At 32.6% G+C, this 17,201-nt stretch overlaps 1 protein-coding gene across 1 annotated transcript in view; it reads left to right on the top strand.

Annotated features, from left to right (window-relative positions):
- Positions 1-3,552: 3,552 nt before the first annotated feature.
- LOC127711689 (WASH complex subunit 5-like) overlaps positions 3,553-17,201 on the top strand; it is a 41,135-nt gene continuing 27,486 nt past the window's right edge. The window contains exons 1-3 of the mRNA XM_052217804.1: positions 3,553-4,056; positions 11,513-11,619; positions 12,995-13,079. Of these exons, the coding sequence (XP_052073764.1) occupies positions 3,832-4,056; positions 11,513-11,619; positions 12,995-13,079 (417 nt within the window). The 5' untranslated portion in view covers positions 3,553-3,831. The remainder of the gene's footprint in view (positions 4,057-11,512; positions 11,620-12,994; positions 13,080-17,201) is intronic.

Here is a 17,201-nt window from a genome sequence, read left to right as displayed (position 1 = left end):
ATGGCAAAATCAAAAGCTCAAACACATCAAACGAATGGAAAACAACTGCCATATTCCTGACTTGGTACAGGCATTTCCTTATGCAGAAAATGCTGGATTAAACCTGGATTTATAGCTAGTTAAACCTCTAAAAGTCTCTAAGCCAGGACTTTAAGTAACCAAACCTGTTGTAATGTTAGATAAGTATTTGTGGATATGTGGGGTCTTGTACAGATGTCACTAGTGAGCTGGGAAACCGAGACACTATTTTAAAAAGTCGATCAATTCATTATGGCGACCGTATAACTTGTTAATTGGTAAACTTGTTATTCTTCCTAGCATACTCTATTGATGAAAATGAGAACGTATATTTTCATAACCCGGCACAACAAGCGTCGATTTTTTTTTTTGTGCTTCTGATTCTCTTACTGAATTCACTGGGATGGGTTCACCCTTACAGATCACAGTCAATGACTCCATGGTTAAAACAGGAGAGACTATACCAAGAAACAACCAATCAAAAACCAGAGGGAAGTTCTTTACATTGAAATTTGTCTTGTTCCTGTACATTGTCCTCTATATTTCGATGTTGACTTTTCAATTTCACTTAGCTTTTTAAGTAGCTTCAGCCAAGATAATTAGAAAATTTACAATAATAATTAAAAAATCAGATTCATAATTAGAAATAAAGGTAGCAGTAGAACACCTAGTAAGAATGTATATAATGCTACTAGTATGTTGCACTTTAATGACACATGACATGGTACATTCTCTTCTATTCGCTGACATTCCTTCACTTTGTAAAGTCGTCCAATGTTGACTTAAAATCAAACCATCTGGCTGTCCATTTGTCAGTTCTTCTCGTTCTTTTGCTTCTTTAACCTCAAAATTTGTCTGATTGGTTATATTTAAATTTAACTAAATATCTAGTAGGATCCTGGATATTATCAAACATATAGTAAAAAAAGTATGATTCCAGATTGTAATGATTTATTTACTTTTTGTATTCATCATATACACATCCAAAGAGTTGATTGTTTCACATTTTGTCATGTCAAAAAAGAAGTATTGTCAATACTGAATTGCAAACAAAATCTGCAAAAATACAATTACAAGCAAAATCTGGCAAAATAGATTTGCATCTGATACATACTTTCTTTGAGTTATATAAAAACAATTTATTTATAGCAAAATCTGCTGATAATTTGTTTATGACATCTTGATGAACAAACAAATGTTGGCTTTGCGATATTAACATGTAAGAATATTACATTTTCCTGCACAATTATAGACGGAAACCAAATGACAATCATCATCCAAGTTTATTTTTTTACATGCCTGACTTTGTGAAGTTTCTGAGAGTGATGAGGAGTCAGTGGAATTGATTCTAGGAAAACATTTTGTACGAATGTCGACAACGTCATCTAATGAATAATACTTTGTAAAATATCATCCTTAAAGGAAATCTTATAAATGCACTCTGAATCGTTAATAATTTCAATAATTCAAACATTTTGGACTGTAGCAAATTTTAATTTATTTTCTAGCAAGAAAGCGAGTACAGTGACCCCATACTATTTATTTTTCCAAAAGTACATTATAAGAGCTTTCTTATAATTTCAAAATTCTATAATCAGGTTTTCTTTCTATTCACTCAAAAGTCTTCTTTTTTCACACTTATAATCCGTACAAAATTTGACATAACCTGTAGCTTAAAAAAAACTAGGTGACCCATACTTTTAATCATATTGTTAAACAGTATTATATAAACTACATTTTGTCAAAGTATGAAAAAAATCATGTCGTTTTTAATTGAGACCCCCTATGTAACTTTTTTTAAAGACTTTCATCAATATAATACTCATGTAGAGTTGATCATATTTTCAAATCAATTAACACCGTTGTTATTAAAAAAAAAAAAACTCGTTAGTCTTGTTTGCGCAAGCCAGGATACTCCTTGTCAAACTAGATATTCTTATCTTTACAAGGTGACATTGAAATTTCGATTTGTATATATCAGGTTTCCAATTTCTACTAGTAGAAAATGGAAATCGAATTTCTACTAGTAGGTTTCTTGATCCTACTGAATTCGTATTGTATTGTGGCATATATATACAAAAATTGAAAAACGTTTTAAGACTGTGATATTAATTTTTTTAACACAAAACGAGTACCCTCCATCGAGTATCCAGCTAATAAAACCACTGAATTATCATCGTCTTGAACATCTTCAAACATTACTCGAATGTAGTTTTGAATGGGATTAAAAATTGTGTGTTTGTGCATGATGTCTATATATTCATTATTAATATTACAGGATTTTAACTTTTCATGAACTACAGGACAGGTGATATTATAAGTGCAAGAACCGCTTAAAATATTAGCCGTCCGAAGCACCTGGTTGGATCCCGTTTTAAATAAATATCGCATCACACTCGATGCAGTGGTAGACTCCATGTCATACGTCGTTGTAACCAGTACTGGCTTTTATACAACGGGATGAAGGCGCCGTCGATATGTTGACGGTTCACGAGGGCACATTTAAAGCCATCTACGCTTTTTGCGCGCACCACTGTGACTTCTAGATGGTTCCAGTTAAGTATCGTGGACAACAAAGAATGAGTTGGTATGTTGTGGTGTTCTACTGGTGGGAATGTCAAAACACCTAGTCTTTCTCACTTATTTTTCGACAATGTTTGTTGTTTGAAAGTTGTCAAACTTTTTGACTGTGATGGTTCTTCTTGGTCTTGCTGATTTTAGTACTCGTTTAATCAATAGCAGGAACCAGCCCCACGACCACCTTGTCCAAAAATATAAGCTTTTGCTTGTACTTCTATATTGTAGTTCTTGTAGTTCTAATTTGGCAAACATGTTTGTTATGCATCCATCTTCTCTTGTTTTGTAATCGCTTTTTATAAACCTTGCTGCTTGTCGTTGTATTCTTTCTAGCTTGTTGGTATCTGCTACACAGTATATGTCCCATACTGTTGCTGCATATTTCATCGTTGATCGAACTAGTGAAACGTATGCAGTTTTATTTCCGATTCCGCACGGTGGCCGTGACAGTACCTTATGTTCCTTCTGAGAAAACACAGGGCTGAAGTTGCCCTTTTGCAACTCAACTTGTATATAGAAAACATTAAATTAGAGAGATTAATTCTAAAAAAAAACGTTTTTTTTTAGAATTAATCTCTCTAATTTAATGTTTTCTAAATAAAAATAAAGAGATGTGGTATGATTGCCAATGAGACAAATATCCACCAAAGTTCAAATGAAGTGGATGTAAGCGATTATAGGCAACCGTACGGCCTTCAACAATGAGAAAAACCCATACCGTATGGGTCGGCTATAAAAGGCCCCGACATGAAAAATATGAAACAAATCAATTGAGAAAACTAAAGGCATAATTTATAACAAAACAACTTACTTCATTCTTGTTATATTCATTGTCATTTATTAAGTTCTTTTCTGTACAAATATATATATTGTGATATTGATTATTTGAGTCCTTTGCTGTGCTTTGTTATATGATTTAAATATTGGTTTACATTATTTATTGATAGGTGTCGCTGTATTTGTTTCCGGATGTTGACTATCTGTCTGCTCTTTGCACCAAAATGGATCAGGAAATTGTGTAGTGAAGAGTACAAACACAAGTTTCTGTTTGAGAAGAAATATTTTCTATTGACAAAAATAACTTATAGTGGCAATCAAATGCACTTCCCCTCAGGATAAATGTTGTCGGTAGAGGGTTGTCACATGTTCATGAGTGGGCGTAACTTCTACTGTTTTTGTCTGATTAAACTTTAATTCCAGTGTTCTTTAACACAACTTACATTACAGAAACAAAATATGGCTGATTTCCTGGCAGAAAATAACCAGTGTGGTCAAAATATTCTACGCCTTGTGTCTAGGGGAAATGCCATACTTGCTGAATTATTGAGACTTTCAGAAGTAATACCACCAGTTTTTAGACAGGAAAATCCACATGAAAAACTTAAATATGCTGACATTATTAGTGATTTCAGTTACTTTAGAAATGCAGAATACTTTGACAATAAGATTGAATCCAAAGTGGTAAGATATTGGAAATTAACCTTTACCATGTTAACCCTCTTGAGTGAGTCTTCTTAGTCCTATAAAATAAATATCATTTTCATACATTGAAAACTATTTTTTTCGAGGTAAAATGCATATTTTCCATATATTTTGAATACAAATTATTCACTGTGTATGACTTTATTGATTAATTTGACTTTGTGAACATTAAGTTTACATACATTTGTGTACTTGACATTACAAAAACATTGTTCCTTTATTTTCAAATTGTAACTTAACACATATGACATCAACAAAAAGAGTGTTATTCGTGAAATTTCATGAGGTTGATGTGTAAAATGTGATAGTAAACTTCTAGGTACTTGAAAATACAGTTAGTGTTGTACAGTCAATGGCTTAATTGTTAAACGGTTATAATGTATTCAATTTTCATAGTATAAAGTGTTATTGATTGCAAAACTTCTAACCGAATACCACAGTTTGATTTCAGGTTTGAAATATATTTGATATCTGCTCAAATTAACTAAAAGAAGGTTTTATTATGGGAAAAAAATATATTACTAAAAAAAACTGTTGACTGTAGTAAAAACTCAGAAGTATAGTGTCGAAGCCTGGAATAATTCTTTATAAATAGTGTCGAAGTCTAGAATAATTCTATATAAATAGTGTCGAAGTCTAGAAAACTCTTCATAAATGGAAAATTATATCCAAATCATTACTTCAGCAAGTAACCAATATGCAGTGAATTAATATATTGACCACATTATTATTCTAACTTTGCTATTATTTGAGATTTCAACCGGCTTGTCAGTGGGAAGAAATTTTTCAGGCTGCAGGTTGTCAGCGGAAAAGACAGGCCGGAGCGTCCTTCCATTTCTATACTCTGTATTAAAAGAGCAGAAGCAGGATTATATATATGTCAGTCTGTTTAATCATCAACGGGTTCTCAGATTCAGATTGTGTGATAAATCAAGTTTAAAAAATATTTATATATCTAAATAATTCCATGAAACATGCAATACAAATTGAATATGTTTTTTTTCCGATTTCAATTAAATTTCAATTTTTCATCATTTTTGTCGAGCCTTCGACTTTTGTCGAAAAAGCGAGACATAGCGATCCTACATTCCGTCGGCGTCGGTGTCGTCGTCGTCGTCGGCGGCGGCGTCCACAAATATTCACTCTGTGGTTAAAGTTTTTGAAATTTTAATAACTTTCTTAAACTACCCTGGATTTCTACCAAACTTGGACAGAAGCTTGTTTATGATCATAAGATAATATTCAAAAGTAAATTTTGTAAAAAAAAAATTCCATTTTTTCCGTATTTTACTTATAAATGGACTTAGTTTTTCTGCCAGGAAACATTACATTCACTCTGTGGTTAAAGTTTTTGAAATTTTAATAACTTTCTTAAACTATCCTGGATTTGTACCAAACTTGGAAAGAAGCTTGTTTGTGATCATAAGATAGTATCCAGAAGTAAATTTTGTAAAAAAAAAATTCCATTTTTTTTGTTTTTTACTTATAAATGGACTTAGTTTTTCTGCCAGGAAACATTACATTCACTCTGTGGTTAAAGTTTTTGAAATTTTAATAACTTTCTTAAACTATCCTGGATTTGTACCAAACTTGGAAAGAAGCTTGTTTGTGATCATAAGATAGTATCCAGAAGTAAATTTTGTAAAAAAAAATTCAATTTTTTTTTGTATTTTACTTATAAGTTGACTTAGTTTTTTCTGCCAGTTAACATTACATTCACACTGTAGTTAAAGTTTTTAAAATTTTAACAACTTTCTTAAACTATCCTGGATTTGTACCAAACTTGGACAGAAGCTTGTTTATGATTAAAAGCTAGTATCTAAAAGGAAATTTTGTTAAAATTTTGTTCCATTTTTTCCGTATTTTACTTATAAATGGACTTAGTTTTTCTTCCAGTTAACATTACATAACAGTCTGCAGTTTAAGTTTTTATTTTAAAACATTTATTAGATTCATAAACTATCCTGGATTTTTACCAAACTTGGACAGAAGCTACTTACAATCAAAAGATAGTATAGAGAGGAATATTTTTATTAATTTTTTTCCTCATTTTTGTTGAGCCTGTGATTAACAGCAGAAGTAGGCGAGACACTGGGTTCCGCGGAACCCTTACGAATTTTTTTGTGTGTGAAAACTAATAGCCAATAGAAAGAGAAATCCAAACATCAGAATGAGAATCTAGGACTTTTTTTTGCTATAGCCTCAACGTGTATTATTTGTTATTTTCCAATTCATATTGATGACAAAAAGTCTTTTGGAAGTAATTGCTTCATATCAAATAAAAAGGTTATGTACAGTGACTTTCTCAATCACATGTTGGAACATTTTGTTAGCTTCTCACAAGTTCTTTTCAGTTATAATATGAACTGACATTATAATTTAAATAAAGTTTGGATGTACATGTAAGAATGGAATTAAAATAAACATTTTATAATCGTTGAACAGCAAAGAAAACAAAGTTCTACAGAAAATAAAGGAAACACTGAGATGAAACATCTACTCAAAGATCTCCATTTTGTATTTTTAGGGTCCTCCCCTAATTTAAACGAAATACTAGATTAAATTTAAGTTATTTAATTAGTTTCTTGAAATGCTGTGCATCTGTTTTACTTTTAAGTGTTTGCAAAAAAAAAACCTAAATGATGAATAAACTCACAGGCACTACTATGATTTTTTTTTGAGGGAGTGAGGTTAAGGGGTTTATCAAATAAGTGTATCTTCCATAGTGAACTGTTATGAATAAAAGGAGATGAAAGGTATACGTCAATGAGACAGCAAGCAAAATAACAAAATAATAGACATCTAGAAGACAACACGTATAGGTATTTACACAATACATTTTGTATGTCAAGACCTAAATCAGTTTTGTATATAGTGTTGTCCACTTTATGATCTTATAAGAAAGGGGAGGATATTATATAAAGACAATTGTCACTTTAAGTTTTGATTGATGTTGCTTGTTTAACATCTTGTCTGTAACAGAATATTTGATAGAAGATTTTTGTGTCATATTTCTTTCAAGTTGAAAAGGCCATCATATATTTGTCAACTGTTAGAAAAATGTGGTACTTCTCTGAAGTTTGTTTTAATATTTTACTAATTGATGTAGAAAGAACGAGGAATTAAGATATTACTATGTGTATAACTCTCCCTCCCCTGAAAGTTGCTTATATTTTGTCTTAACTAGGGGCTATTGAAAGTTTGATATATTGTCATGATGTTTGTTTGGTTATTGTACAAAAAACATCAGGTTGAAGGCCATACGGTGACTATATAGTTGCTAACTCCTACATCATTTGATCTCTGGTGGAAAATTGTTGCATTGGTATAAATTAAGTATAATTATATCACTTCTTTTGTTTTTTATTATAACTTAGTCTGCAAGACGCCTGTTTCGTCTACATTAGACTCATCAGTGTACTCAAATCAAAAGTTTGAAACCCAATTAGTAAAGAAATTGAAAAGAAAAATGAACAAAAAGCAAATTAAAAACATAAAAATGCAATATTATGCATAAATATGTAGCCTGTTCTGATCAGTTACTTGTATTTTGTGTTTTCTCCAATCATAGAGATGTAAATTAGTTAAACTATATCATATTTTGCAAATTCTGTTAAATTGTCAAATGGCATTTGTTGTCTATATTAGAACTTTCATCAGTGATTCAAACTGTGGTTATTTTCCTTTATATTCAGCCTTTTTGTCGAGCCTGCGAAATTTATTTCGCAAAGGCGAGACATAGCGATCCTAGATTCCGTCGACGTCATCAACATTTAGGTTCAGTCTGTGGTTAAAGTTTTTTTAGCTATAGTCATCAATAAGTTTGTCAAACCTACATGGAATTTAATGAAATTTGGACAGAAGCTTGTTTATGATCAAAAGACAGTACCCAGAGCAAAATTTTGAAAATATTTATTTTCATTTTTCCGTATTTTACTAATAAATGGACTTAGTTTTTTTTTACAGTTAACATTCAGATTCAGTCTGAGGTTAACGTTTTTCAGTCATCAATGACTTTGTCAAACCTTCATGGAATTATATGAAAATTGGATAGAATCTTGTTTATGACCAAAAGACAGTATCCAGAGTGAAATTTTAAAAATATTTATTTTCATTTTTCTTTATTTTACTGATAAATGGACTTATTTTTTTTTACAGTAAACAAGGAGTCATAGTCTGGGGTTAAAGTTTGATGCACTTCAATTACTTAATCAAACCTTCATAGAGTTTTATGAAACTTTGGCAGAAGCTTTTTAATGATTAAGAGATAATGACTGAAGCAAACCTTTGAAAATATATTTTTTTCATTTTTCTGATTGATGGACTTTTTTTCACATTATAAATTTGTAAACCTTCATGGATTGTTACGAAACTTGGACAGAAGCTAATCTTCAAGAACAAGAAATAGCATCTAAAGAAAAAGTGTTCTACAGACCCCCTTACAATTTATTTAAATAAACTTCTGGATTCTACTGTTTAAGTGTTATTCTGATGTGTTGTCTAGCATGTCTAGTGAAGAACAAAAACTAAATACTGATTTAAATATCTATATATTGGCCTGCACATGCTTTTAATCAAAGTTCTGCAGATCTCCTAGCTGACAATTAATTTTTGTCGATGATATTAATATTCTATTATTCTGGGTTGTCTTTCACATTTCAAGATTTGAAATGTAAATTTTGTCTATTTTAACAACAAAACCTCTTTAGAATTAGTTTGACAGATTAATAAATATATGTCAAGTCACAGTCTCTGTGGTGCTAAAGATTTTATATTTCAGATGAATCAAAAATCATGTTTTATTTTGGGTCAAACTTATTTATGTCATGAATATGTACGAAATATATTCAGTCTTTCATTCTCTTAGGTTGTGTTTGTAATTCATTAAAAAGCTTGAATTTATTTTTAATAAGCATTTTGCAGCTATCAACTAACTGAAGACAACGGTAAGTGCCCGACAAAAATTTACGACGTAATATTAGACATCACTTAGATGAATCTGGTTGACGTCACGAAATGCCAAAACTTTAGTTCGAAAGTCAATATTCTTAATATTATAAATATTATACCCAGAAATTTTCAAAAGCAATTATTGAATATGTTGTAAATAAAATCAAAATCCTATATTTTGCCACCTTGAGAATAACTTAAATGTGCTTCACTGTTTATAAGAAGTAAACTCTGATAAAATGAAAATGAAAGCTAAATGGAGAAATATAACAAAATTTCAAAACATTGACGGTCTGTTTGATGTTTTGCCAGGGTAGATTTGCATGAAAATACGTAGAAAATGTTTGTAGAGTACAGGGTTTTAAAACGAGTACTTATTTATAAGTTCTGTCAGTACATTTGCAGAGTTCTACTCGATTACATTTCATAACCATGTGAAATTGACATGTGTATTTTTGGGACCTGGTCAGTGGTGGACATATATGTCTGCTTGGGACTCGGAGGGTTAACCAAAAAAAAATAGGTGCATGAGGACAGGACCCTGTGTTGGGCCCCTATTGTCCCTCCTTCATTATAATAAATCCCAGATTTTCCAATTTATATCAGTTATTTGTACCATATGTATACCAATATGCCATATATTTACTCTGAATGTATATGTTTACTATCATCAGACCTCTTGACTATTTCTATAAACATGTATGTTGACGGTCGTACGATGACCTATAGTTGTTAATGTCTGTGTCATTTGGTCTCTTGTGGAGAGTTGTCTCATTGGCAATCATACCACATCTTCTTTTTATATATTCAGTAAATATATGGCATATTGGTATGGTATACATATAAACAGATTAATGCTCACATGACCACTTTGATTTAATAATTCTATTTTATAGTTTTGCAGTTAGGACATTTATCACCCAGGTTACAATACATCCTTAATCTAGAAAATTTACTTAATCACATGTTATCTACCGGTACTAAAAAAAAAGCAAGGTCCATGATGTCACCTTTGATGATTATAACTTAATACATGTAATATGATTGGATGAGCTTATAGACAAATTACCATATAATGTTTGAAAAGTACCAATAGATACATTGTTCAAAGAGAAACAAAACATGATACATGTAGCATAACTATATATATATGTTCTGGACCATATGAGTATTTGGACCATATGCGTATGGTCATGGCCATATGTGTATATACATATGGTCCGGGTAATTATCTGTAAATTTGAAAAGGTGTCGCATAATTAAGAGTTTCTTAAAATGAAAATTTGACATATATTCAATCATATGGTAATCAATGTTACATGATCAATGAAACAATGCAAATTTTACTTACAAGTAAGAATTATTGTGTTTGTTAAATTAGAATTTCTTAATTATTTCAAATTGTTTTTAGTTATTTTTAAAATGTGTTCTTGCTCCTACTCATACGATCTTACAATAACATTAAGTTTGTATATAATTAGGTGCAAGAAGACATCAATTAAGTGAAAATAAGAAGAAATTAGAAGAAATTTTGTTTCTGGAATAATAATTTAAACACCAAGAAAAAGAACATGTCTCAAAATAGGTACACATCTCAAACACCTGTTGTTTCACTTACAGACGAAATAGTCGACAGCCAGGAGAAAGGCGCTTTAAATTGATGCTTGCGAAAAATAAAATAATAAATACACCTTAATTCAGACAATATATGAAAAAGATAAAGAAATTCAATTAGTAACGTGTGCCGTTTTTGGTTTGGAGAATGAGCTGTGTGTTCCTGCAAAAGCTAGAATTTATTCCAAAAATACCTATATGGTCTAAATACTCATATGCCTTATGGTCCGGCTCATTAATAACCAAACCAGTATAATCTCATATGGTCCGACCATATGAGTTATACGCATATCGTCATGACCATATGCGTATGGTCCAAATACTCATATGGTCCGAAACATATATATATATATATATACAAGTCTAAATTGAAAGCAACGTTCAAACCTATGATTGCGTTGGATAAAAACCACAATTTTTATATGTGTGCATGCAAAACAAATTTCTTGTTAGAGGGGTCTAAATACAGCACAAACAACATTTTCTAAAAGACCAAAAAAGTGAAAAAGTATATTTTGACAAAACGCATTTGACTAACAGGTCGAACAACAAATGTTCTTAAACCCTGCTGACTGCCATTGGCGATTACCAAATAAACGGATCACAATGTAATAAATGGATCTTAATTATAAATTTAATACTAAACAGAAAACAATAAACTTGCGGAAAAGATTGTATACCGCAAACAAAAGGTGCAAAGGTTTTTGTACACCATATCAGGATTATATATATATATACATGTCATAATGTATATAATAACTTAAGCTTACAATAAGATACTACTAAGTTATTATTTCAAGAGTTTTTACCTTTCTTGGAAAGAAATTACCCTCGATTTCTTGCACTAGTATATTTTTTTTTTATCTTTCAGGAACTTCAAGATTTAGATGAAGAATACAGAGAAAATAATATTGAAATTCTGACAAGATTTTATCAAGCATTTTCTAGTGTACATAAATATATAATAGATTTGACAAAGTAAGTACACTTTGAATACCTTAGATTAATTTGCTTAGCATTTATATTGAGACTACTTGTATTTATAGCAGGGTTCTCACTAACGCGAGTCTATGAGTCCTGGACTCATGAATATCTGTTTGGACTCATTATTTTCAAATCTGGTGAGTCCAAAGATGCATCAAGATTGTAAAATGTTGTATCAACTGAGCAGATATATTATCATTTTATAACAAAAGTTTAAAAGTCTTACTCTGTTTTGTCATGGGGACTGAAATAATAAATTATATAGTGATAAAATTTCATCTTTTCACTGTTGGACTCGCCATGGCCAAAAGTGCTGAGTTCCTGGACTCGTCTTCAAAATTGCCTGTTTATAGTTAATAAGATTGGTACATGTATCCCTGACTGATGAGGTATGATAGCAAGATATTAAACCGTTTGGAGGTTTGATAATTATCTGGGTGGTGATTAGTTTGGTAAAAACTTTTGACTTTATCAGAACATTGGTTCATATAGAACTCATCAAAAATTACATAATCATCTTCCTGATCTTTATACAAATACTGAACAGAATCTTTAAGGTTATGGGGTACTAAAATTTCTCCATTCCTATTCAAGCTCTGACTGCTAAAATCAATTATTAATTTTAATTTGTCAATTCCTATTGTTTTCTCTCCTGAAATAACTAGACTTGAAACTATAAAATACGATTTATGAATGCTGATTTATAAAACTCTCTGGAAGTGATAGAAATAGCTACACTGGTACACATATTTTAATTCAATCCAATAGTGAATAATATTTTCATTTTTTTAAACTACTTGGCAAGTCTGTATAAAATAATTTTTTATCATGATTTTTATTTTCAAACTTTCAAAGTGCTATACTTGCACCAACACATTCAAATATTTATTGTAACAGCAGACTTTTTAAGATTTTTTCAAATTGAGTTAAAGCTACTATCTAGTAGATAGGTACAGATTTAGGTTGGACTTCTGTCCTGAAACATAATTACATGAACAAAATACTACAAATGTATGTCCTTAAATAGTTCTTATCTAAGAAAACTGAACAAGTTTTTCTTAATGTTTTACAAGGTTTGTTCAAATGTAATATTTGTCTCTGTGCAAGAATAATGAAATAAGCTGTGAAGAGAAACTGTTAGCACATCTGATTAAATAATAGCAAAATAAATGTAGTTATTTATACTTGTACTTTTAAGATTCTGTCTGATTGTATGGATTTTCTATTATTTTTACAGTATACCATATCAGTAAGGCCATTTCCCAGTTACAATGTTTTCAGTTACAGAGTTTATAATTCGGATTGATGACACTAAATTTGATAAGATTAAATTGTTATTTATCAAACTTCTACAATTTGATTGTTTTAGATTCCTTGAAGATTTAGAAGAAGGAATATACATACAACATTCATTGGAAAGTGTTTTGATTAATGATGATGGTAAACAGTTATTGGTAAGAAACCATTATAAAACATTGAACATATGTTTTAAAAAGCTGTAGCAAGAGATAGAAAGGGACCAAGACCTATTCACCCTAACTACTCCCATTTCAAATACAAGTAGAATGAAAAGGATTGGGTTTTTAGTACAAAGAAATTATTATTATAAATTTCCTCATGCAAGTATCTATGTAAAGGGGGAAATGGAATTGTACTTATGTTTGTTTTTTTTTAAATTTTCATACCAGATGCTTTTTTTACAGAATATGCCAAAATGTCTTTAACATGTGTGGTTCTTGAATTATGACAGACATTTGCACATGTGAGGTATCTGATTAGGGACATACACATAAGCATGTGAAGTTCCTGACTAGGGACAGACAAATGAACATATGAGGCTCCTGACTTATGACAGACACATGAACATGTAAGGTTCCTTAATTGGAACAGACACTTGAACATTTCAATTTGGGGTTCCTGAATAGGGACAGACAAATGAACATGTTAGGCTCTAACTTATAACAGAAACATGAACATGTATGGTTCCTGACTTGGGACAGACACATGAACATGTAAGGTTCCTGACTTGGGACAGACACATGAACATGTAAGGTTCCTGACTTGGGACGGACACATGAACATGCAAGGTTCCTGACTTGGGACAGACACATGAACATGTAAAGTTCCTGACTTGGGACAGACTCATGAGCATGTTAGATTTCCGACTTTGGTCATACAAATGAAAATGAGAGGTTACTGACTTGGGACGAACACATGAATATGTAAGATATCAGACTTTGGACATACAAATGAAAATGAGAGGTTACTGACTTGGGACGAACACATGAACATGTAAGGTTCCTGACTTGGGACAAACACATGAATATGTAAGATATCAGACTTTGGACATACAAATGAAAATGAGAGGTTCCTGACATGGGACAGACACATGGAAATGAGAGGTTCCCGACTTGAGACAGATTCATGAAAATGAGAGGTTCCTGACTTTGGACATACACATGAACATGGGAGGTTCATGACTTGAGACAGACACATGAACATGTGAAGCTCCTGACTTGGGACATCACATGAATATGTGAGGTTCCTGACATGGGACAGAAACAAACATAGGAGGCTCCTGACTGGGGGCAGACACATGAACATGGGATCCTGACTTGGGACATACACATGAACATGTGAGGTTCCTGACTTGGGACAGACACATGCACATGATGTTCTTAACTTGCAACAGAAGCATGAACATGAGGTTCTTGACTTGTGACAGACACATTAACATGTGAAGCTTCTGATTAGGGACAGACACATGCACATGTGAGGTTCCCAACTTGGTACAGACACATGAAAATGTGAGATTCCCAACTTGGGACAGACACATGAACATGTGAGATTCCTGACTTGGGACAGACACATTCACATGAGGTTCTTAACTTGCAACAGAAGCATGAACATGAGGTTCTTGACTTGTGACAGACACATTAACATGTGAAGCTTCTGATTAGGGACAGACATATGCACATGTGAGGTTCCCGACTTGGTACAGACACATGAAAATGTGAGATTTGCACATGTGAGGTATCTGATTAGGGACATACACATAAGCATGTGAAGTTCCTGACTAGGGACAGACAAATGAACATATGAGGCTCCTGACTTATGACAGACACATGAACATGTAAGGTTCCTTAATTGGAACAGACACTTGAACATTTCAATTTGGAGTTCCTGAATAGGGACAGACAAATGAACATGTTAGGCTCTAACTTATAACAGAAACATGAACATGTATGGTTCCTGACTTGGGACAGACACATGAACATGTAAGGTTCCTGACTTGGGACAGACACATGAACATGTAAGGTTCCTGACTTGGGACGGACACATGAACATGCAAGGTTCCTGACTTGGGACAGACACATGAACATGTAAGGTTCCTGACTTGGGACAGACTCATGAGCATGTTAGATTTCCGACTTTGGTCATACAAATGAAAATGAGAGGTTACTGACTTGGGACGAACACATGAATATGTAAGATATCAGACTTTGGACATACAAATGAAAATGAGAGGTTACTGACTTGGGACGAACACATGAACATGTAAGGTTCCTGACTTGGGACAAACACATGAATATGTAAGATATCAGACTTTGGACATACAAATGAAAATGAGAGGTTCCTGACATGGGACAGACACATGGAAATGAGAGGTTCCCGACTTGAGACAGATTCATGAAAATGAGAGGTTCCTGACTTTGGACATACACATGAACATGGGAGGTTCATGACTTGAGACAGACACATGAACATGTGAAGCTCCTGACTTGGGACATCACATGAATATGTGAGGTTCCTGACATGGGACAGAAACAAACATAGGAGGCTCCTGACTGGGGGCAGACACATGAACATGGGATCCTGACTTGGGACATACACATGAACATGTGAGGTTCCTGACTTGGGACAGACACATGCACATGATGTTCTTAACTTGCAACAGAAGCATGAACATGAGGTTCTTGACTTGTGACAGACACATTAACATGTGAAGCTTCTGATTAGGGACAGACACATGCACATGTGAGGTTCCCAACTTGGTACAGACACATGAAAATGTGAGATTCCCAACTTGGGACAGACACATGAACATGTGAGATTCCTGACTTGGGACAGACACATTCACATGAGGTTCTTAACTTGCAACAGAAGCATGAACATGAGGTTCTTGACTTGCGACAGACACATTAACATGTGAAGCTTCTGATTAGGGACAGACATATGCACATGTGAGGTTCCCGACTTGGTACAGACACATGAAAATGTGAGATTCCCAACTTGGGACAGACACATGAACATGTGAGATTCCTGACTTGGGACAGACACATGACAATGTGAGGTTCCTGACTTGGAACAGACACATGAACATAAGGTTCTTGACTTGGGACAGATACATGAACATATGAAGTTCCTGACTTGAGACATATGCATGCACATGGGAGGTTCATTACTTGAGACAGACACACGAACATGTGAAGCTCCTAACTTGGGACAGACACACGAACATGTGAGGTTTCTGACTTGGGACAGACACATAAACATGTGAGGCTCCTGACTTGGGGCAGACACGTGAACATGTGAAGCTCCTGAATTTGGACAGACACATGAACATGTGAGGCTCCTGATTTGGGGCAGACACATGAACACGAGGTTCCTGACTTGGGACAGACACATGAACCTGTGGCTGATTGAAATTATTTTTTTTAATACTCAGTCCTGTATACAATTCAGTTTTTGCACTGGTTGATGTATTGTGTGTCATTTGATTTATTATGTGTATTTTCATATGTTGACACTAAGATATTCATGTATTATATATATGTAATCTCTTAATTAATGTTTTCCTTTTTGAATAAAAGTCATTGGAGTGAAGAATTTTGTCTGGTTTAAAAAGTGTTAGAAATATCTGGGGATTAAAGATAAAGATTTTCTAACATTTGCATAGGCATTGCCCTTTGGAAATTCATTATTCTTTTCAGGACAACTACAAATTAACTGTTATGTAATTAAGAAATGTAAACAGGGCAACATTGTAGAAGTGAGAAAACACTTTCAAACTGATGCTTAATCAATGCAAAAACATTTAAGACTGTTACAAGATCAGTCAAATCATAAAATATATTTTCCCATAGAAGTGATATTTCATTGCATATCATTCTTTGTGAAAAACAAAAAAAAAAATATAACACAGTTTTGTTTTACACTTGTTATCAATATTTTCCCTCTTGTCTTGACTTGGTATAATAATGAAAAAAATTGCCTTAAAACTTCTATTTTCATAGATATTGCTTTATCAAATCCAAAGTTGTAGATTGATTTTTTTGCTCACTGATAATCTTTCTATCTTATTGTACTTTCATTTCTAAAAAGGTATGTGAATAATAAAGAGATGTAAATCTTGACACCTGTTGAGTTAAAGATTATATATGACAATATGAATATTGGAAGAATACAAACATTGTCAACTGTATAACTCTGGTTTCATCTGTTTACTGGTCCAGTACCAGTTAATGTCAGAAATTCACAGTTTTCTTAAATATTTTTCTACAGAAATTCTGTTA

Source organism: Mytilus californianus, unplaced genomic scaffold (genome assembly GCF_021869535.1).
Source record: "Mytilus californianus isolate M0D057914Y unplaced genomic scaffold, xbMytCali1.0.p SCAF_1, whole genome shotgun sequence".
Classification (NCBI taxonomy): domain Eukaryota; kingdom Metazoa; phylum Mollusca; class Bivalvia; order Mytilida; family Mytilidae; genus Mytilus; species Mytilus californianus.
The sequence above is the reverse complement of the archived record's forward strand: the minus strand, read 5'-3'. Positions and strand labels throughout refer to the sequence as shown.